Source organism: Sesamum indicum, linkage group LG1 (assembly GCF_026168435.1).
Source record: "Sesamum indicum cultivar Baizhima isolate 11 linkage group LG1, ASM2616843v1, whole genome shotgun sequence".
Classification (NCBI taxonomy): domain Eukaryota; kingdom Viridiplantae; phylum Streptophyta; class Magnoliopsida; order Lamiales; family Pedaliaceae; genus Sesamum; species Sesamum indicum.
Window position 1 is genome coordinate 21,116,000 of NC_142657.1, and position 22,408 is coordinate 21,138,407.

The 22,408-nt window shown below is 36.0% G+C and overlaps 1 protein-coding gene across 2 annotated transcripts; it reads left to right on the plus strand.

Moving 5' to 3' along the window:
• The first annotated feature begins 567 nt into the window (after nucleotides 1-567).
• NRPD1B (nuclear RNA polymerase D1B) lies at nucleotides 568-20,780 on the plus strand. Of its 2 annotated transcripts, none has more exons than XM_088878916.1 (21): nucleotides 568-918; nucleotides 2,195-2,238; nucleotides 3,379-3,471; nucleotides 3,846-3,972; nucleotides 4,108-4,223; nucleotides 4,767-4,820; nucleotides 6,400-6,567; nucleotides 8,990-9,148; nucleotides 9,237-9,392; nucleotides 9,842-11,569; nucleotides 11,667-11,842; nucleotides 12,624-12,696; nucleotides 12,798-12,922; nucleotides 13,419-13,573; nucleotides 13,737-14,011; nucleotides 15,051-15,224; nucleotides 15,316-15,456; nucleotides 15,537-15,782; nucleotides 16,234-18,002; nucleotides 18,470-18,584; nucleotides 20,085-20,780. In XM_088878916.1, the coding sequence occupies exons 3-21, from the start codon at nucleotides 3,391-3,393 to the stop codon at nucleotides 20,574-20,576; spliced, it is 6,330 nt and encodes a 2,109-aa protein (XP_088735042.1). In that variant the 5' UTR covers nucleotides 568-918; nucleotides 2,195-2,238; nucleotides 3,379-3,390; the 3' UTR covers nucleotides 20,577-20,780. The 2 variants fall into 2 exon arrangements, with proteins under 2 accessions (XP_088735042.1, XP_088735064.1); XM_088878938.1 differs by having other exon boundaries at nucleotides 4,773-4,820.
• Nucleotides 20,781-22,408: the final 1,628 nt, after the last annotated feature.

Sequence of the window (22,408 nt, forward strand, 5' to 3'; positions counted from 1 at the left end):
AAAAGAAAATTTAGATGATAAAGTATAAATATAATTATAACTCGAATGATAAAATATAATTTACCCTAACTTTTGTCTTATATAAACTATGTAAGTGAATAAAAATACAAGCTAAGACGCTTATGAAATTGATATTGTATTGACGTGATATAATAACTCATATTGTAATTATTGACATAAATTATAATAAATTTTTCTGAAATTTGTTACAATTATAAATATTCAATTGAAATTAATAGATATATTGAGACAATATATTATAGAGGTATTTGTTAGACGATTGTTAATTATATGAATATTTTGAATGGGATATTTATAATTCAAACATTAGAGTATTGTGTAATTTACTTTTAGGTTTTTTACCCCCAAAACAAAAAAGACAAAAAGAAATTTCCTAATATATTGACTTTGGCCATCAGGAAAGGACCTAAAAATCCTCATCATTTGTTTAGGAACTCCAAATCCCACAAGGGCAGTAGCGTAATTCTGGGGACCTTCCACAATCTTGACCACAGTCAGTACTGTTTTCCACTGTTAACAAAATTCACCCACAGCAAAAGAGAGAAGAAATATGAATGAGAGCCAAAACCCAAACCCACATAGACATAGTCACAGTCACAGTCACAGAGCAGGAGGGGAGAGGAGAAATTGAAATCGAAAGAAAAGTGAAAATTCCTTTGAACTGCATGCAGAAAAGCGCAAGACTTCAACAGTCTCTACTAAAACCCCTTTCGCATTCTTTCTCTCCCCCCCTCTTTCTTTCTCTCTCTAGCCTTAAAACTTCAAGAATTGGCGGACCAATTGCCTGAAAAGGGTTTTGATTTTTTCTCGTCAGGCGCTTTAAATTTGGAGTCGCATTTCGAAGAGGGCTTCTTGTGTTTGCTGGGTTTTAGTCGCATTTCGCTGTTACGGGAATAGGTAGAATTTGCACATTTGTTCCTGTATTTGCAAGTACATGTAGTCATTCTGGATATTTATGTTTATGGGGTTGTGTAAGTTGTTCTTTTTTAGTTTGTTTGTTAGTAGATTGTTGGGTCTTTTGAGTTATTTGTACTTTCTTCAATTATTATTATTATTATTATTATTATTTTAAAGTTTGTGTTTCGTTCTTCATGGAGGATGAGAATCATTTTCAACTCGCCTTCTTTTGTTTGTGCAATATTCTTGAAATGCAAATAGTTTCGTCTGCTTGCATGTGGATTTCTTTCTCTTTGGACTGAACAATGTTAAAGATCTCTTGTACTGCATTCGACTCTTCTTTCACTTATTCTTGAATGAATGTTTGGGAACTTTAATTTGCATATATTTTAAACACATAGATGCGAATTGGGTTGTCTGTGTATGTGTATAACTGTATTTTTCTCTAATTCCATTCAATTGTTTTGCTCCAGTAATTTTCTAATTTTCTTTTTTTCTGTTTTGTTTTCTGCTTTACGTCTCTTATACCCTCTGTAACCTTTGGAGGTTTTTCCTATGTGTACTCTAATATGAAGTGTATTCTGGTTGTGTTTTGCTGCATGATGGCAGAATTTTAAGCATCTGAAGGCTGGTTTTAGTTTTGGCTTTGTTAAATTCTCGTTGCAACTTTCTCTTCTCTCGTATTTTATGTGTATTTTTCCGTTCTTGTCATTACTGAATTTGTATGTGTGGCATGTGCAAAGTGTACATTGTACATTTATTTAGGTCCTTTTTCTTAATGATGTTTGCTGTTGAGCTAATGAGAAGCTAAGTGTTTGATAACTGTATGCTGTAAATCCTGTGTTGACCTGGTGAAATTTCTTAATTTGGGACTGAGGACAGATATTCATGACAACTCTGTATTAGCTGCAAATTTAACCCCTTTTTCAACTCATTTCTTGATGGGGAAAGTTCCAACTATGCTGTTTCTTTGGGTCGTCTGAATATTCAGTGCTGTTTAGTGGAAAAGAGCTATGAATGCTTTACCTTGCTTTGATTTCTCACCTGTTTGGTGAGTACTACATTTGGTTTTCCAGAAAATTTGAGAGAAGAAAAATTGTAGTTCTCCATCTACCGCGACCATGCGATATACTATCTTCTTGTCATTCTTGTCCAAATAATGATATTAGCTTCTGAGGTTCTTGTTGGTCTTGGTCGCCACTGTTAATTTTACTGTCTTTCTGTACTGACTGTGGTTACAATGTAATCCTTGGTGTTCTTTTTCTCCCCGGCATAGGTGCTAAAAGTTGGACTGGAGAAGTTGGCTTCTGACATGCTGAGGTAACATTTCCAAATATGTGGTTTCCTGTGTTTGTGTTCCCATTTTGAATTACTGTTACATATTTATTATGTAATTATTGCTAGTTACATTTGGAACAAAGTTTATACAGTTGAGGGTATAATGTCATCAAGTACTTAGATGATGCACCTGGCTTTATTAGATACTTAGTCCTTAGCCAAGAAATGCTTTCAAGGATATACTGACAACCTCGGGAAGATGTATCATTATTGGGGTTTTCTTCTTCTTTACCCTTTTCCTTACTGCATTGTTCAATGCCGATTCTGTGTATAATATATCGAGTCAATATAGTTTTCAAAAGCACTGAGACTCACTACTCGCTTCATAAAACATGCTGATTCCTGAGTGGATATACGCAGTTTTCCTCACTCAACTTCTATCTGCATCCACTTCAACCAAATCCTTATTTACCAAATGTAATGTTTATCTCAAGTGCTTCTCTGTGATCAGATCCACTCTCCACCTTGTGCTTTTTTGGCATTTCATAAAACAAATTAATATGCATCATTTTTTTTATTAGAAGACACAGGCGCTTATGTGAGTTCTTTGTTTTGATTCTTTCTGTTCGGCTTTGGCATAGTTTTTGCATTGTGTGTTAATTTTTCTCGGGATAGCATTCGGATTTTCTTGGTAGATGATGCATGTTTGTTATTCTTTTGGTATTTTCAAGTGGAATTTATTTTTTTCTCAATATTTCTGCATTTCTTGGATATTGAGATAATCTGAAAATGAGATCCGTATAATTGTAATTGTTAATAAAAAAATACTATACGTTTTGGTCAAATAGCATTTGGGTGGCTAAATAAGGGTTATTAAGGTCATTTACATTCTTTTGCTTTATGCTTGTGGCAGAATTATGTGACTTTAATACTTAATCTCATTAGGTCCATGATTCCATCATCTTATGTTCTGAATAACTGATGGACAGGATTAGTAATTCTATGAACCAACACGCATATCTTTGCTTAATTTTGGTACAATGTTATGTGCCAAAGGTTTTATGCTTAAAGGTTAAAACTTTGTTTATACTGCACCGAAGTCATGCACTTTAAAATCTTTCCATATTGTTGCATACTTTCATTATAGTTGGTTTCAGAATATATTTTATCTTCACTTTCCAGGTGTTGAAGGAAATGGAAGACTCTTCAGCACCCACAACTTTCGAGGCGAAAATAAAAGGAATAAGATTTGGTTTGGCAACTCGTCAAGAAATTGTAAGTAAATAGTTTCACTTAACTCTCAGCCTTTGATTTTTATACCATCTTGATTTGTTATTATTTTTTAAAACATTGAACAATTTGGTTACCTGCCACATTCGGGAAAAGGACTTCTGATGGCTCTAGTCTTCAGTGTTCTGTCTTTATTCGGTGTATGATGATATAGAGTAGTACTTCTTCATTATTTTACAGCTGACAATTGTTTTTGATGAATCATGAATATTATGGTAGTCGGTAGACATACGAAACCTAAAAGATTCAAGAAAATTCTATTTCAAGTGAGGATATAGTTTACAATAGATTTCCATAATGATTGCTCCATTTTTGAGTTGGTTGGAGAATATTTGATTGTCTTCCTATCTCTTGATTAGTGCAAAGCCTCGATTAGTGACTGCCCTATCAGCCATGCTAGTCAACTTTCCAACCCTTTTCTTGGCCTGCCTCTTGAAACTGGCAAATGTGAATCCTGCGGGACGGGTGAGGCTGGGCAATGTGAAGGTATGCGAATCTATTCCTCATGCTTTCTACTCATGAGAAAGAGAAGATGTGTATATCTATAATGATAGCTACTTAACGTAGTTTTAAACAAGTGCAGTTTCTCTTAACGGTGTCATTTTCCTCCTAACCTTTCAGGCCATTTTGGATATATTGAATTACCAACTCCAATATACCACCCTGATCATGTTGGCGAGCTGAAAAGAATGTTGAGTTTGTTGTGCTTGAAGTGTTTGAAGTTTAAAAATAGGAAGGTATTGTATCTGATGACATACTTTGTTTTAGTTTTGAAACTCAATTGGTCCTAACTAGATAATGCTGTTCATCAAAAGTTGGATTATCTCGACTATACCAACTATTTTTGCTTATGGTAAAGGTTTTCTGCATAACTAGTGCAGTCTTAAAGTCCGTTTATATTTAATGACTGTTAAGATATGGATACTCTATTTCATATAGAATGAGCTCTTGTTTTGAAGTGTTAAGGTGAAATGATTCGTGTTAAGGTGAAATGATTCTTTCTACTTTTTCTAGATAGATTAACTGGAGTTAAGCTTACTCATTAGGAGCTGTGAGTAATCTTGTGATAGTAGTCTATGCTTTTCCTATTTTCTTGTCTATGGTATCCTAATTTTTTCACTATAAAAGTAAAGAGTTCTGGAAGGGTTAATTGTCATTGCACTTCCGCAAACTGTTTTATGTTTTTTGTCTCTTTGGTGTATTATCACCACTGAGATATTACTAGTAATAATCTTGTCTGTATAGTCTCATAACCAGCTTACTCTGTTCATTATTTTTAGTTTCAGGTGAAGAATATTGGTGTTATGGAAAGAGTGTTATCCTCATGCTGTGAGGTATGTTTTTGTACGGCCTTGTGTTTTAATCCTATCGTAGTACTATCATGCATATAAGCACAACTCGCTATGGTTTTAGTGCAAACAATAATTAGTTATACATTTTTTAGGAAGTTTAAATATCTTTCCCATTATGGGTCCAAGATTATGTTGAGTTAATGGTGTCAAATAAAATAAAAGAATTCTGATGATACAACTGTAGAATATGTTACTGAAAACTACAAAGAGCAGATGGTAGGTAAACTTGGGGCTTCATGAAGCCTATGTGTATGCCCTTAGACTTTACTGTAAATTGTAATCCAGAACTTGGGTAATCTAGGGATAATTTATGATGTACAATTGTGTTATATATGGGTGCAACTAGTCTTCCTAGCCTTTGCCTGCCCTGAAAATATGACAACACATTATTCCCACTGAATCTCATTTACATTTCAATTTTTGTGTAACTGGCAGTCTGTAACTTGAGTAATCTTTATGATAAGAAGAAAATTCTTAGCCATTGTGCATTGTTCATCTTGAAACCATGGACTTATTTCTGCAAATCCCAAAAAATTCATGTTCTATTCAGCACTATATAATCATGACAATTAATGGAGTTTGTGAATCTTGTATGCCCTTCATCTTCTATTCTGAACATAGAGAAGCATTACTAGTGGGTCAGATATCACTTAAATAACTCATAAGCAATGGAAGTAATCACAATAACTGAGCCAGGTAACAGGCCAGTTCTCCACACACTCGTTCTCATTTGATCTAGTCTTCCTTCGTTTACTGTTTTCTTGCCTGGTGATTTTCTTTCTAAAGGGCATGTAAACATCATAATTTGGTCCAACTGTTGCTTTGTTGAAGAATGCATTACTTTTCAGTTTCTAGAATACTTTCGAGATCTCAATGTGAAGATTCATTACGTTCTGAAAATTTGGGTAGTTCAGCTAACTGAAATATTGTAGGCAATTGAAGTTTATCAACTACTTCTAGAACAACCTTGTAGCATGCTTCCGTTTTAACTTTGTAACAGTAGTTGTAATATCTGTGGAGGATATCTATGGTCATCTTAGTTAAGCTTCTGTCTGGTTGACTGTTTTACTATTATGAACATTCAATACCATCAAGTTATTCTGTATGCTTCCGACTGCAGTCACTGCGCTTTTACGATGTTGTTGTAGTCTGCTTCCTAATTTCACTTTGACCACTCTATGCCTTTGATTATGTCTTTCATTTGCTGAGAGTCCTTAAAAAGGCCTGGCTCAATTTCCAAAATTTCAAGTTAAGTTCGTCAAAGAGTGTTTTTCTATTTGGACCCATGACACACTTTCCATACTGATCTTTTTTTTGAACCTAGCAGTTATAGTTTGATGCTTGAATATTGAAGGCCTTCTATTTTTTTGTTAAAGTGAGGCCATAATATGTCATATGTGTTAAATAGGAAGAAAAGAAAGGCTTCTAGATAAAATTAGTCTAAAAGAGGCCACGATATGCTAGCTAAGTGGACAAATTTTAAATTAATCTTGTAGTAAATACAGTTTGCAAAAGCATTTAGATAAAACTATTATTGTGCCTCAAGGGTTTACTCATGCAGGAGACTTCACAAATCTCAATCAATGAAGCCAAGACTTCTGATGGGGCTTACTATTTGGAGTTGAAAGTACCATCAAGATCAAGACTTCAAGAAGGGTTCTGGTATTTCTTGGAAAAATACGGATTTCGTTACGGAGATATGTATTCTCGACCGCTACTTCCTTCTGAGGTTCTGCTTAGCACACTCCTTTATATCACCGTGACACTTAGTGTGCTATGTTTTTAATGAATTCTCCTCTCTGTTTTTTTCGTAATTGCATTTGTAAGCTAGTTATATGGTGTGCAGCTGTCATTTATTAGCTTTTTGATTGTAGAAGTCCCTGTATTTGTGTCCTTGTGAGTTTGGATATCGGTATTATAGCAGACAGAGACCAGCCTTTAAAAGGTCAGGAGCATTAGGCGGTGTATAAGCCCCTGGGTGAACTTTGAAATTTTAATGTTTTTAAAATTGAAAGCAACATTTAGAATTTTAAACAAAAGGAATAGTAGGAAAAATATTTTGAAGTAAATATTGAGTATAAAAGGCATAATATACGATAAGAAGAAACTTAAAGTTGCAGCGCCTGGGATATGTAAACATAATAGTAAAAATTTTTTGTTAATACCAAACCAAGGGAATGTTTTTTAGAAGGATCTATCACAGTATCACATGAGAAATTGTAGTTTTTTCTCATTATTTAACAAAAACAAAAATTTGGTAATACGAAGCAAAAGTAATTAGACAAAAGTAAGAAGTTGTAGGGAGATAACTAGTCTGAAAGAGAATAAATCCTTCTAAATCAACATGAAGCTTGAGAAATGTTATGTGCCAAAAAGTTGGAGAAGAGTAGGACGAAAATTGTAGAAAAGAGTCTCTTTATTAATTATTTCATCTTGATTCTATGAATTTGATTAAGCCTATCCTGAGTTGAAAAAAAATTGTTTCTTTTCCTGGTTCCTTTAAGGCAAGGCCCTAGTGACTCGAGGTGAACTTCTTTTCCACATTCCTTTAGGGCATGGCCCTAGTGACTTGAGGTGGTTTGGGTTGCAAAGGCATACGGCCAAGCTTGGACCGCAAAGTATCCGAGCATGCGCCAAAATGCCTGCAAGCATTGCCTCATGTTGTGAGCATTGCCACATGTTGTGCGCTTTGTGCCATGGGGAAAACGCCCTAGGCGTACCCTGGCTGCCTTTTGAAAAACTGACAGTGTCAAAGACCTAAAGGTTTGAAGGTGATTAGAAGCATCATCACAACATTTTGGAATATAAGCATTCACATTATATTTCTAAGAGAAATCTGTGAAGCGCATGGCTACATAGCCACAACAAGAAGATAGCTGCTGTTATGTTGCAAATTTTGTGTTCTAAACATTTTATACAGTCTTATAGTGTGGGTTTCCTGTTTATGAAAGGAGTACAACTGAAGAAAAGATGTACTTTATTCTCAGTTACAGAAGCAAACAGCTGGTCAAACAACTAAATAAGTTTGAGGTTCACTTGAGTTTGAATTTGTCGTATAGTTCATGAGGACTGGATTTGCTTTTTTTGTTGAGCTTGCGCATTTTAGGACTTTCAGATTGAGGCAGTCTTCTAATATTTTCTTACTCCTAGTTTCCAATCATTTACAACAATGTTCACCGTGGCTCTATGTTGAATACAGTTGCATCTAAAAGTTTAAATTGTTAGGGAAATGATTTTGATACTTGATATCTCTAACATGCCCCCCACATGAGAAAAATATTCTTTTTGTGAAGTCTAGCACATGAGATCCAAGTTAGGACCACTTGTTTGGCTTCGCTTTGATTCCATGTTGAGGGACCACCTTATCTAGAAGTTTAAAATATTGAGAGAAGAAACATTTAGCTTTTGTTGGTTTTGTTTTCATTCTCATTTTTCAATTCCTAGTATTTCCAAGTGAGATTTTTGTTTGTTTCTGAGTTGGGTTTTGTGTGAGAAATGAAAAAAGATTTGGTTTGGTATTTCTGTGATAGATTCTTTCTGGAAAGATGTGATAGAATGAAAATATGATTGGATTAAGATGTTTTGCTTTGCGATAGTTTTCTTGTTTTTAATGAAAAAATGTGAGAATGAAAATATGATTAGATTAAGATGCTTTGCTATGGTTTTATTATACAAAAGAATGTGATTGGACAAAAATGTGTCTGGATTAGGATGTTTTTACACGACTTCTTCTGTACTAGAACACATGATAGGTTGTGATAGTATTTTTGGACATAAAGATGTGATATAACAGATTTGTTGGAATTTATGGTCCTATACCACGGCAAATGGCCAACAAAAAACATGATCTTACAATCTGAAATACTATAGAAATTGGTAGTTGGCCTTTGAAATGAGGCCAAACAAGGTTTAATATTTCATCTCTAACAGTCTAATGTGGTTTTGCACTTACAAATACATGTAAAATGAGATCACCCTCCACTTATATTCTTTGGCTTGCAATATTGTCTACTACAATCTTTTTCTTTCCCTTTGAATGAAATTGTTCAGATGTGTGCCATGTTATCTGTTACTTTTTAGATATGGAAAATCCTTAAGCAGCAGCATTGCGAAGCTAATCCTTTTTGTTGCCTTTTCTTGTCACAAAAAAGGTGATGGCAATATTGAGAAAAATCCCCCAGGAGACCAAAAGAAAGCTTTCCGCTAAAGGTTACTTCCCTCAAGATGGATATATCCTCCAGCACTTACCAGTTCCTCCAAACTGTTTGTCCGTGCCTGATATTTCTGATGGAATCAGTACAATGTCTACGGTTAGACATTTTCATCAGATTTAGTTCCCTTCTCGAACCCTTTTGTCTTATCAATATGCTCTCTCATTGTCATCTTATTGATATACAGGATTATTCTATAACATTGCTTAAGAAGGTGTTGAGACAAGTAGAAATCATAAAAAATTCAAGGTCTGGGAAGCCAAATTTCGAATCTCACGAGATTGAAGCTAATGATTTACAAGCAGCTGTGGCACAGTATCTTCAATTTAGGGGCACCGGCAAGGTACTTCTTTCTTTTGTATGCTTTTTTTGTTTCCCATGGAAGATTCAGGAGCTTACTCTTTTCTTTTGTCGTCTAGGCTGTGTCTTTGTATGATTAGCACCCTTTATATATTTGTAAGATTTTTATCTCTGGTTAGATTTATGTAGTTACTGCATGATGCACAACATCACGATGAATGACCTGGTGACTTGTGGCTTTTTGTTTGGTTCACTTCCTTGCTCTTTTTAGCTTGTTCTTTTTTCGGGCTTCTGTATCTTGACTGAGTTCTTGTGTTTTCTGAGAGGTTGCTCATGTGACTCTACTTGTGATGAGAAACAGACCAACCTTGTGCCTACTATTCTGTCCTTTGATGATTATATGGTTATGTCTTGGTTGATGTAACTGTTATCCAGACGATGATATTTTGCTGTGTGTCTATGTTGCACATCAATTCTGACTGACTTCATTAGGCATCTCGTGATGTGGATACTCGCTTTGGGGTCAATAAAGAAATAAATGCATCCTCTACCAAAGCCTGGCTGGAGAAGATGAAAACTCTATTTATAAGGAAGGGGTCTGGATTTTCTTCACGCAGCGTGATAACAGGCGATCCCTTTAAAGGAGTATCTGAGATTGGCTTGCCATTTGAAATAGCCCAAAAGATTACATTTGAGGAACGCGTAAATCAGCACAACATGCAGTTTTTACAGAAGCTAGTGGATGAAAAGCTCTGCTTGACGTACAGGGATGGGCTGTCCACATATTCACTGAGGGAAGGTTCAAAAGGCCATACATTTCTGAGGCCCGGTCAGGTTGTGCATCGAAGGATAATGGATGGGGATATTGTGTTCATCAATAGACCACCAACTACACACAAACATTCCCTACAAGCCTTGTCAGTATACGTTCATGACGATCATACAGTTAAGATCAATCCCCTTATTTGTGGGCCGCTTAGTGCTGATTTTGATGGGGATTGTATCCATTTGTTCTATCCACAGTCTCTTGAAGCTAAAGCAGAGGTTGTGGAGCTTTTCTCAGTGGAGAAACAACTACTTAGCTCCCATACTGGGAACTTTAACTTGCAGCTGGCAACTGACTCTCTTCTGTCACTCAAAATCCTTCTCAGAAATTATTTCTTGAACAGAGCAGCAGCACAGCAACTGGCTATGTTTGTGCCCAGCGTGCTGCCCAAACCTGCAGTGGTGAAGTCTGACAGTGGCCCTCTTTGGACTGCGTCGCAGATCTTGCAGACAACTTTACCTTCTTCCTTTGATTGTTCTGGGGAGAGACATATAATTTCCAAAAGTGAGATACTAAGCCTAGAATTTAACAGGGATGTGATGGCATCCATTCTCAATGACATAGTCACCTCGCTTTTCTTCTTGAAGGGCCCAAAGGAGGTTTTGAGGTTCTTTAATTCTATACAACCTTTATTGATGGAAAGTCTTTACTCCGAAGGCTTCAGTGTTAGTTTGAGAGATTTCTTTCTACCCCGGGATGTTTTGGAGAGCATCCAAGAAAATATTCAGAAGATTTCTCCATTGCTGTATCATTTGCGTGCTTCGTATAGTGAATCGATTGATTTGCAGTTGGACACTTACTTGCGCAGTATGAAAATTCCGGTTACTAATTTTGTGCTTAAGTCTTCTGCAATTGGCCACCTAATAGATTCAAAAAGTGAATCGGCACTGAGCAAAGTGGTTCAGCAAATTGGTTTCCTGGGGGTGCAAATATCGGACAAGGGGAAGTTCTATTCTGAGATGTTGGTCAAGGACATGTCATCTCTCTTCCAAAAGAAGTACCCTTCTTGTGATGATTATCCCACTGAAGAATTTGGCTTGGTTGGTAGACCTCTCTTTCGAGGACTGGACCCATATCAGGAAATGGTTCATTCAATCTCAAGCAGAGAAGTAATTGTCCGCTCAACCCGAGGATTAACTGAACCTGGGACATTATTCAAAAATTTGATGGCCATCCTTAGAGATGTTGTGATATGTTATGACGGTACTGTGAGAAATATGTGCAGCAATTCAATCATCCAATTTGAATATGGAGTTAGTAGTGCCAATATTGCGAGTGAGTTTTGTGCTGGTGATCCTGTTGGAGTCTTAGCTGCAACTGCCATGTCCAATCCTGCATACAAGGCTGTGCTGGATTCTTCTCCAAGTAGCAACTCGTCCTGGGAAATGATGAAGGTAATTAACATTTGTGATAAAGTGTTTTACTTCCTACATGTCTTATGCTCCTTTTGACCAAAATTCCTTATAAAGCTACCTTTCTTTTTGAACTCAGGAGATACTGCTTTGTGGAGTCAGCTTTAAAAATGATATTTCTGACCGCCGGGTAATTTTGTACCTGAATAGTTGTGATTGTGGCAGAAAGCATTGCCAAGAGACTGCTGCACTCATAGTCAAGAATCAGTTGAAGAAAGTCAGTCTGAAGGATACAGCAATTGAATTCCTCATTGAGTATGTCCCTCCCTCTCCTTGTTTATAATTTTCTGAAGTAATAGCACAACCTAACATCATCAGTATCTGCTTTGTGATTTTATTAACATTTTTCTTCAGAATTCTCTCATACCGGTTAATTGGCTTCGACCTCTTTGTTGATGTCAGTTTAATCCATTTCCGACATGCGGCTCCTATCCTGGCAGTTGCACCAACATTCTGTTCTCTGGTTACTTTCATGAAGATGCATAGTTCTAGAACTTGGTGAAGGGGATGGGTCTGGGAAAAATGAGTATACTGGTCATTTCCTTACCATGTAAAACATTGTTACAGAAGTTATTCTTTACATCTCCAAAATATGGTTGCTCATGCTGTAACAGAGTTTGTTTGTATCATCTTGTTGCATATATATATATATATATGTTAACTTATCGCAGGGCAAATTCCTCTTTTTTTCCTTAATTTGTTCCAAATTTGCTTTTCCATAAAATTATTTACAATTGAAAGAAATGAACATTTCAACTGAGTACATGAACTCTGGGCTGATTAGGTTGTTAGGTTCATTAAGGGGCTTAGGTGAAGAGAAATTAAGTAACAGATTCTTCCATGTTTAAATTGCATCATATCCAGATGGAGTTGATTTTCACACTTATTTTTTGGCCTTACAGGCCATATACTCAATGCAATGTTCCTCGTATATTGATCTTTTTCAATAGTGGCTCCAAACACAGTACTACGCCTTTTGAGAAGAGATTCTAATAGGTACATGACATAAATTGATTTTCTTGCTTTCTTGTTACAGATATAGATCTCAAATGGCACATGACAGTACTGAGATTGATCCTGGCCTTGTTGGCCATATCCACCTGAACAAGGTTGTTTGCATTTTCTTGAAGATATTTATTTTTTGTAAAGCATCTGCTGTCTTAACTCTGTGGCTGATCTTTTGCATGCTGGTTTCTGGTTGATTGAGCAGACGCAGCTGATACAATCAAATATTAGCATGCATGGTATTCTTGAACAATGTCAAGAGACAATCAGTCGGCATCAGAAGAAGAAAAAAGTTGGAAACCTGTTCAAAAAAATTGATTTATCGTTTAGGTAATTTAATATTGAAGGTTTAAATCATTGTTTAGTTCATCCTCTGCAATTTGATGTGTGAACCAAATGAACCCCTTAAAAATATCAGTATGGCCTATTAGCGCAAAGATGCGGTTGAAGTCCTACTCTATGATTCAGAAAAGGGTTAACCTTGATCAGAATTTCCTGTCTTTGCATAGTTCAGTAATTTCTGTAAGTGTAATATGGATGTTTTATTCCCCATATTTATAATAACAATTATTGCCTTGTGCAAAGGATGGACGAAACATAATGCATATTTGAAACTAAGATGTAGGTTCTTGAATTACTTAAAACTTAAATATAGTAATGATTGCTCATATATTAGAAAAGATATGAACTTGAATGTTTAGCAAGTATCTACAATGTAAATATTTGTTGAAGAATCATTTTAATTTTTTTATTAATTAAATTCAAACTATCTTGTTCGGTTGGCTAAAACAAAATCATTTCCATTCTTATGCAATACACTTTGCAGTGATTGTTGTTCCTTTTGCCAATCTTCGAAAAGCAAATGGACTGATCTTCCATGCATCCAGTTCTCTTGGCAAGCACGTGGCGACCTTTTAGAGAGGGCTTCTGATATTCTTGCTGATACAGTTTGCCCAGTCCTGTTACAGACAATCATTAAAGGTGTCACAGACAGTTGCTTGCTTATGCTTCAGAACACTTTTACTGTTTCCTATTTGCTATTTAATTTAAATTAATATAATGTATTTATGAAGGATACTACTGTGGATTCTCTGCTCTGAGACTAAATGTAATCATGTGAAGCATATGTCATAACATTGTACAGGTGATCCTAGAGTTTCAACAGCGAATATAATTTGGATAAGTCCCGACACAGCAACCTGGATCAGGAGCCCATGCAAGAGCCCAAAGGGTGAATTGGCTCTAGATATTATCCTTGAGAAAGAAGCTGTTAGAAAGAGTGGAGATGCATGGAGGGTAGTGATGGATTCTTGCCTTCCAGTAATCCATTTGATTGATACACGACGTTCTATCCCGTATGCTATAAAACAAGTACAAGAACTGCTGGGTATTTCTTGTGCATTTGAGCAGGCTGTTCAGGTATCATCCATCCATAGCTAATATAATATATAGTAACTGCTTTTTAGTGCTGGCAATTTGTTTAGACCTCACCCCCCCGGGCATTTTCTTTACACATTGTGTTGATCTCACACACTGATCAGCATATTTTAGCAAGCATTCTCATTTTTAATATGGGTGTTTGCTTGTGTTGTTTTGGACATCAAAGCAGAAATTATTTGTACAACTTATCTGGTTTTTGTGTTACTCTTTCAAATTATCTTGTTCTCATTAATATAGCTGTGCCTGTACATAGTACCTTCTGATTTTGTTCTTAAAAGACATTACTCATAACAGCTGTACTTTGCAGTGCCATGCAGTTAGTCATGGGAACATGTGAAGAAATGAGTTGAGCAAGTTAACATGTTGAATTAGAAATTTTTATCTTCTGATATGAAGTTCATGTGAAATATTCTAGATTTTACAATTGCTGGTTTATTATATTTACTACTAATGTGGCTGCTCTTTCCTAGAGCAAGGACTAGGTATTCTTAGTTCTGTGTAGCATCTCTCTGTTGGTTTCCTCTGTGCGCTGCATATATCTTAGTCTATGCTTTTAATTGGGATTAACAGTTAGCAAGGTCTTCTAATATTTTTACTCTCTTCCTGTCCAGCTATTGTTTAACTAGGTTTTTCCACTGTTTGTTTTGGTAGTAAATAATGAAGAGGAAATAATCATTTTAGAGACGCCTATTTGAGGCAAGAGGGAAGACTTATATCTACTCAGAACTAGGGAAAACATATTGCTTGATGAAATTAAACAAGTGGACTCCAAGGCTGCTACTCTTGTCTTATTCCATGTGTTTGTTGTGGAAAGACAATTCTATGTGAAACTGTGTTCTTCCTTGAATGTTCTTCTTTTGAATGGTAATTTCATGTTTCAATTGTAACCCCTGTGAGAAACTTGGCTTTAGTTACTTAATACATGTAACAGTATTTCTTGTTAGTCATGTAATTCTATTAATTACTCTTTTTTCCCTCAAATATTGGCAATGTACTAACCTTTTGTACTGTTATGTAGCGTTTGTCTACATCAGTGACAATGGTAACAAAAGGTGTGCTCAAAGATCATCTCCTTCTGTTGGGTAATAGCATGACATGTGCTGGAACTTTGATTGGTTTTAATGCTGGTGGTATCAAAGCTTTGTCTAAATCACTTAGTGTTCAAGTACCATTCATGAATGCGACATTATTTGTAAGTAGCTTTACTCATTCCATGTTCTGTTACTATGTATTGGGTGTCATTTTGTCCTTAGTTAAAAGGAATTTCTTTTCCTATTCTGCAGACCCCTAGAAAATGCTTTGAAAGAGCTGCTGAAAAGTGCCATGTCGACAATTTGTCAAGCATAGTGGGTTCTTGTGCCTGGGGCAAACATGTATCAGTAGGTACTGGGTCGCCATTTGAGATTCTCTGGGACACTAGAAAGGTATTGGTTGCTGCAACTCTTCTATCGACCCTTCTTCTGATAAATATACCAGGAGACTCATATTTTTGTTATTTTCTTAGGCTGAGTTGAGCCCAGATAAGGAAATTGATGTCTACAATTTCCTTCATCTGGTGAATAGCAGCTCGAAGCCAGAAGATATGGCCACTAGTTGCCTGGGTGCAGAAATTGAAGATCTAGACCAGGAAGATGATTTTATGGAATATGACCCGTCTCCTGTGCGAGATCCTGGTCTAGATAAGCCCACTTTTGAAGATGGAATTGAATATAGGCTCAATGGAGATGATAATGACGGCTTATCTAAGGAGGTAAATAAATTCTTCTTGAAGTTAAGTTTATATATGGTGTCTCATGTTTAGCTATAGTGTATGAACAGAAGTCGAGCAGGATGATACGCATTCCTCAAACGCTTATGCTTATTATCATTTCCAGCATGGTAGCAGAGCTTACTACTCAGATCTGTTTTGCTTTTACATGCAGATTATGGTTTCATTATATTCATTCTATGCATACTTTTGATTTAACCTTTTGCATCTTATGTTCTTATGATTTGATTTTGATATGATTTGATTGGAAATATTTGCTTGGCTAATTATTTGTATGACTGTAAATGTATCATCTATATCATGATGATTGTAATTCAAAAGGATTGCAAGTGTTTTGGGCATTTTTCTCATATATTAAGCTGAGTGGCCAACCACCACATAAATTTACTCATCCTGCATTGGTAATTAAATTTATACTGACTGTTGTATACAGGACGCCAAGGAGCCTGAGGGTAGCTGGTCGTCCTGGACTAAGAAGGTTGACTTCGAAGAAAATGATTGGACAAAGAAGGCTGGACAAAGCACTTGGGAGAAAAATGTTAATACTGAGGAAAATGACTGGACGAAAAAGCCTGAGCAAAGCACTTGGGGTAAAAAGGTTAATTCTGAGGAAAATGATTGGAATAAAAAGGTTAATTCTGAGGAAAATGATTGGAATAAAAAGCCTGAGCAAAGCACTTGGGGTAAAAAGGTTAATTCTGAGGAAAATGATTGGACAGAAAAGCCCGAGCAAAGCACTTGGGGTAAAAAGGTTAATTCTGAGGAAAATGATTGGACTAATAAGCCTGAGGAAAGCACTTGGGGTAAACAGGTTGCTTCTGAGGAAAATGACTGGAAAAAAATGGGTGAACAAAGTGCTTGGGCTGAAGAAGCTCAAAATGGCTCGGCTTGGGGGAAAAAGGTGGATTCTGATGTTGGAAGAGGTTGGGCAAAGAAAGATGAGGAGAACAAGTGGGACAGATCAGGTTCAAGTGAACGTCGTGGTCAGTCCAGTCACAGTAGGGATTCCAACAAAGGGGGTTGGGGAAAGGCCAGTACACCTAAGACTAATAATCAGTCTAGTTGGGGCAGAGATACTACCCAGGCAGAATATGTCTCTGCAGAATCTCAAGAAGATGGCTCGTGGTCATCAGCTTCTGTTGCTCGGAGAGAGACAGCTCTGGATGTATCATCTGAGCCTGCTGGTTGGAACAAATTGGGATCTGGTACAAGCTCTCTTGAGGTGTTAGACGATCCCTGGGGGGCTAAAGTGGCTAATCAAGCAACCCACTCAAAGCCTTCAAATGCTTGGGGCTCTTCAAAAGATGTGGGTAAGTTCGATTCAGAGCCTGCCACAGAGCAAAAGAAAGAGTCTCCATCCAATAATTGGAGTTCCAGTCAGAAACAATTGAATGACTCCACAGTTGATAAGGTTTGGGGTTCTCCACATGTTAATACTCCCAGTGAAAAAGATATGCAGTCTCAGTGGGGGAAGAAAGGTTCTTGGGAAGCTAAAGTGGCTGATCAAGCAATCCATTCAAAGCCTTCTAATACTTGGGGAGCGTCAGATGACTGGGGTAAGCTCGGTTCGCAGTCTCCCACTGGAAAAAAGAAAGAGTCTCCATTCAATAATTGGGGTTCCAGTCAGGAACAACCAAATGACTCCGTAGCTGTTCAGGGTTGGGGTTCTACAAAAGTAGACACATCTGCTGAGAAAGATGTGCTGTCACAGTTGGAAAAGGAAAATCCCTGGGATAAAGTAGGTGATCAAGCAACCGAGTCAAAGCCTTCTAATGCATGGGGTTCTTCAGCTGACTGGGGTAAGGCTGATTCACAGTCTCCCTCAGGACAAAAGCAAGAGTCTTCTTTCAATAATTGGAGTTCCAGGCAGAAACAATCAAATGAGACCACTGTTGGTCAGGGTTGGGGTTCCCCAAAGGTTGATAATTCCAGTGAGAAAGATGTGCGGCCTCAGTGGGGTCGCGGCAAGGGTCGGGGATGGGGTCGTGGTGGACGCTCCAGAGAAAGTTCACAAGGTAGGGGCTTCACTAATGATGGAGAATGGAAGAACAAGAAACCTCGTGCTGTTGATGATCCCAATGCACCGGCCCTTTTCAGTGTAACAAGGCAGCGTTTGGACTCATTTACAGTTGAAGAACAAGATGCTCTTTCAGAGATTGAACCAATTATGAAGAACATCAGAAAAATAATGAATCAGACGGGGTAAATTCTTTATTTATCTCTAAGCTTGAAATTGCATCATATCTATTTCCAATTTACTAGGGTACAGAATGCTGAATATCTAGACTGAGTAATATTGTCACAACTGCAGAATTCGAAAACTCCTTCATCTTAGTAATGCTAGTACTGTTTAATCCAGGATGTTTGAAATGCTTAATGTGGACTATGTGTTGGGTGGGATTCAGCAGGCATAAAAAAAGCGTCTGTTTTTATGCATATGTGAAAGTCTTATCTCCCTCAAATCTCATGTAGTTTTGGAAATTGGTTTTCTGATCTTAAGAACTAAGTAGGTAAATTCTACAGAACTTTCTTCTTTCATCTTCTGCTTGTGGGAAGGATAAAGAAAAGTTTAGGAAGATAGTTTCCTATGCTGACTAGTTTTTTTGCTAGAATGTGGAGTTTCCTTCTAGTCACACAAAGTATTTCGCTTAACTGTCTCATGTCTGAAGGTACAATGATGGTGATCCTTTATCTACGGATGATCAGACATACATTATCGATAATGTGTTCAGTTATCATCCTGACAAGGCGTTAAAGATGGGAGCTGGAATAGATTATATCATGGTATGGATACTTAATTTGCATTAAACTCACTGGCATTATCATATTTTTGGTGCCATTTCTCAGCTTCTGTGTAAATTGAACTCTCATGTTTTCTGCTGTATTTCCATTTCTTCTGAAAACATTTTACTTGTAATTTCTTAAATTTAAGAATCATTATAAAGAAACTACACTTCTGTTTGAGCATCCCAAATCGATAACTTGAACTTCGACCTGATCTTTTTCACTCATAATTTTCATAATATGGCTTGTTTGCATTAGCATTTAAATGAATGCTAAGAATTTTATTCAATAAATGAATCGCCAGTTGCACTATTGATGCGTTATATTGTTCATACTTTGTGAGGCTGACAGTTTTCTATAACTCACACATACCATAGTTTCATGTTCAGGTATATTAGTTCATGCACCCTCCACAGTTGTGTTTAACCATGGATCAAAAAGGTTTTCATCGTTGTGTTCTTCATTTAACAATCCTTCTTATCATTAACTGGTCAGAGGAGGAACAAGACCTATCGTTTTGCAATTTTCCTGACTGCATCTAAACTACCGTATACGATAGTAAGCCTGCATTTTACGGCCATGAGTCGCAAGTTATTAGAGACCTTTATAATTCCCAGACATATTAGGATTTTGATCTCTGTGCTAGTGCACAACTGCTTCTCACAAAACATAATTTGAATCATATTGGTAGAAGCATTATCATAGTCACTCAACAGAATACACTGCAGGTTTTTATTTGCTCTGGTTACTGAACATTAGATGAAATTCTCCTGCTTGGTGCTTTCTAGATGAAATAATGCAAGCTTTACTTCAGATGGCTATAAGATCACTTATGCTGGAATAATGCCGTTTAATTGTGCTGAGATTTACCTGGCTGTTTGAATAGATTTCAGTAAACCTTTTATGCGTTTCTTATCCCATTTGGCCGATTTCAATTTCCAAAATTACCGAGTCTCTCTAATCCTTGAAATAAGGGATCATCACACTGGCCTCTCTTGTAGTTTAGTGTAATTACATGTCGAGCCCTGTGGTTTGGAGAATTACATGTTGGTGTTTGTTTCCCTCTCAACAAATAGATTCATCCGTTACTCAAAAGTCATAGAATTTGCTCATTTTCTCGAAAAGAATTGAATCAAAATCCATATTTAGCCCAATTGACTTATTGTAGGTCAATTTTATTTTTTTTTGTAACCAAGCTCACGAAATATTTGTTAGACCTATGAAAGTCTATTGGGGTAAGTATGGATATTCATTGAACTTTTCTGCTATCAGCAGATTCCATGAAGTTTACTAACAGATGGATGTATTTGTTGGACGGAAAGAAACATCACGGGTATTAGGTGTAATTTTTCAAACTTTAAGGAATCTATTAAAATTACACCAACCATAGAGAAAGGCGGTGTAATCATCCCTTAAAATAAAGTTAACTTTGGCATTTACCTTTCTAATTTTCTTTTCTCGGATGCTTGTTTTAAGCTGACTTTGGGGCTCATGTCACAGGTCAGCAGACATGGAGAGTTCCAGGACAGTAGGTGCTTCTATGCTGTTTCTGTTGATGGCAGCAAAGCAGATTTCTCCTACCGTAAATGTCTGGAGAACTTCATCAAGGGAAAGTATCCTGACAAGGCCGAAGCTTTTATTACTAAATACTTCAAAAAGTCACAACCTCGTGCTGGCTGGAACCGGGATCGGCCTCCTCGAAGTGAAGCTGGAACCCCCAGCTGGAATAGGGACTCCACTCCTGCTCCAGACGAAGCTGGAACGCCATTGTGGAACAGGGTTCAAACTCCAGTCCCAGACACTCCCGGCTGGAATAGGGACTCCACTCCTGCTCCAGACGAAGCTGGAACCCCAATGTGGAACAGGGTTCAAACTCCTGTCCCAGACGATACTGGTACTCCTGGTTGGAACAAAGATGAGAGTCCTGTTGCTGATGAAGCCAAAGCTCAGACTCCTGCTGCCGAAGAAGCCAAAGCTCAGTCTCCTGCCTAAACATAAATTATTAGCAAGTAAAAGGAACAGCTGATTTTTTTCCATTTTAGTTGCTGTTCTGGTGTTTATTTTGGCTGGGGCTGTAGTTATAGTTCCTACTTTCAAGTAGTGGATGATGATGTACAGTGGCTTTAAGCATTGGGTGGAACCTTTAGGGACTGGATTATGTATGAAAAAATTGTTCTAATTTTTTGGGCTGCGAAATCTTGTTATGTTTTCTTTTTCAAGCACTTGATGTACAGATTTATGATTTACTAACGTGTTTGAAAAGTCAGAAATATGTTGTATTCATCTGTTCCTTTCCATGGTTTAACTGATTTTAAAAAAATAACAAATAAAAGTGAAAAAATAAATTCATCAATTTCACAGGCGAAAAGTCCTCAGTTATTATATTACATATATTCACTCCAAAAAGTTCAACTTTTAAATTTTCTACCAAATTGTACTTTAGTTTATTTTTTTTGGGCCGCAAATCCATTTTAATAAAATAAAGCTCCTCAATATCTTATATTTATATATTAAAGTTGGCTATTTTTGTACTCACATTAGTGCTGAGAATTAAAATATTTGAAGTAATTAATATGTAGAAAAAAGTTAATATATATATATATATTCTATATTATTAAAAGAAAATTTTTTGTCGTATCAATTTTTAAATATTCTAGTTTATCTTTTATTTCATTTTTCCCCTTTAAAATATTTTGGTCAAATTAGTAGTTTCAATATGTTTTTTATAATCTCATAATTATATTTATTCTTTTCTTAATTACTCATTACTCCATATTTTTCTCACCTTACTTCTTCATATTTATTACAATTCATCATTATAATTTTTCTTTCACAAATTATATGTTCGTAAAAATTACATGCCACGATAATTAGTATTTAAAAATAAAATTTGAAAGGTTGGGGTGGTTGGTTGGTGGGGGGGCCTAAACTAAATCCATCACTAACAACAACAATAATAGTACTTAGTAACAACACTGGTCGTAGCAGTAATGAATTGCATAATTGTCATATAACTGATCAGGTATTCTTCTTATTGCGATAAATGCAAAAAAAAGTCCCTATATTTTAGTGAAAATGCAGAAAACCCTCAATTAATATGAAAATGTTCTAAAAGCTCCTTCGTAATTAGTATGAACCAATAATTCTTATTATTTCATAATTTATTTACTGTATTTTATTTTTTATATATCATATATTTACAAACATAAAACATAACTGTTTGAAAGATTTATACAAAATTTGGGTTATCAATCTATAAATATTGAGATTTAGTGGTTATTAATTATCCATATCCAACGGTTCTCATTTATCTAACAAAAATTAATGATCATTAAAAATAATAAAATAAATGGCAAAAAAAGGCATAATGATTCATTCACCTACAAAATTGTAAGCAAACTTTTATTTACCAAAAGAGGGAATTTACGTTATTTTAATATCATAAAAAATCTTTCGTATTTTTATCAAAATACTGGGAGGTCTCATGCATATAACCGTTCTTATTCTTTCCTTATTTTAGCTCTTATTTATAAATTTATGCATGTCTTGATGACTTGGAACTTTTAATATATATTTCTTACCCAAACTTGCTCTAGATATGGACAAGCTCGAAAAAAAAAATATTGAGTTTAGGGTTAAGTATTTTAAGTTATAATCCTCTTATAACTTTTACGACATTTCTATTTAAATATATTGAATAGATAATTAATTAAAATAAAATTCTTATTAATTAATAATTAATAATTATCCTGTATTTGAATAAGTTTATGTTATGCTTTCTAAATGAACACCTATTCAAGTAGATTATAGATTTTTAGTTTGGT

Bases quoted from the DNA above. Each gene is read 5' to 3' on its own strand.
- NRPD1B (XM_088878916.1), top strand. From the start codon at position 3,391: ATGGAAGACTCTTCAGCACCCACAACTTTCGAGGCGAAAATAAAAGGA. The intron at 4,821-6,399 runs GTATGTTTTTGT...TTACTCATGCAG, and splicing joins TGTTATCCTCATGCTGTGAG to GAGACTTCACAAATCTCAAT. The intron at 11,843-12,623 runs GTATGTCCCTCC...TTCTTGTTACAG, and splicing joins GCAATTGAATTCCTCATTGA to ATATAGATCTCAAATGGCAC.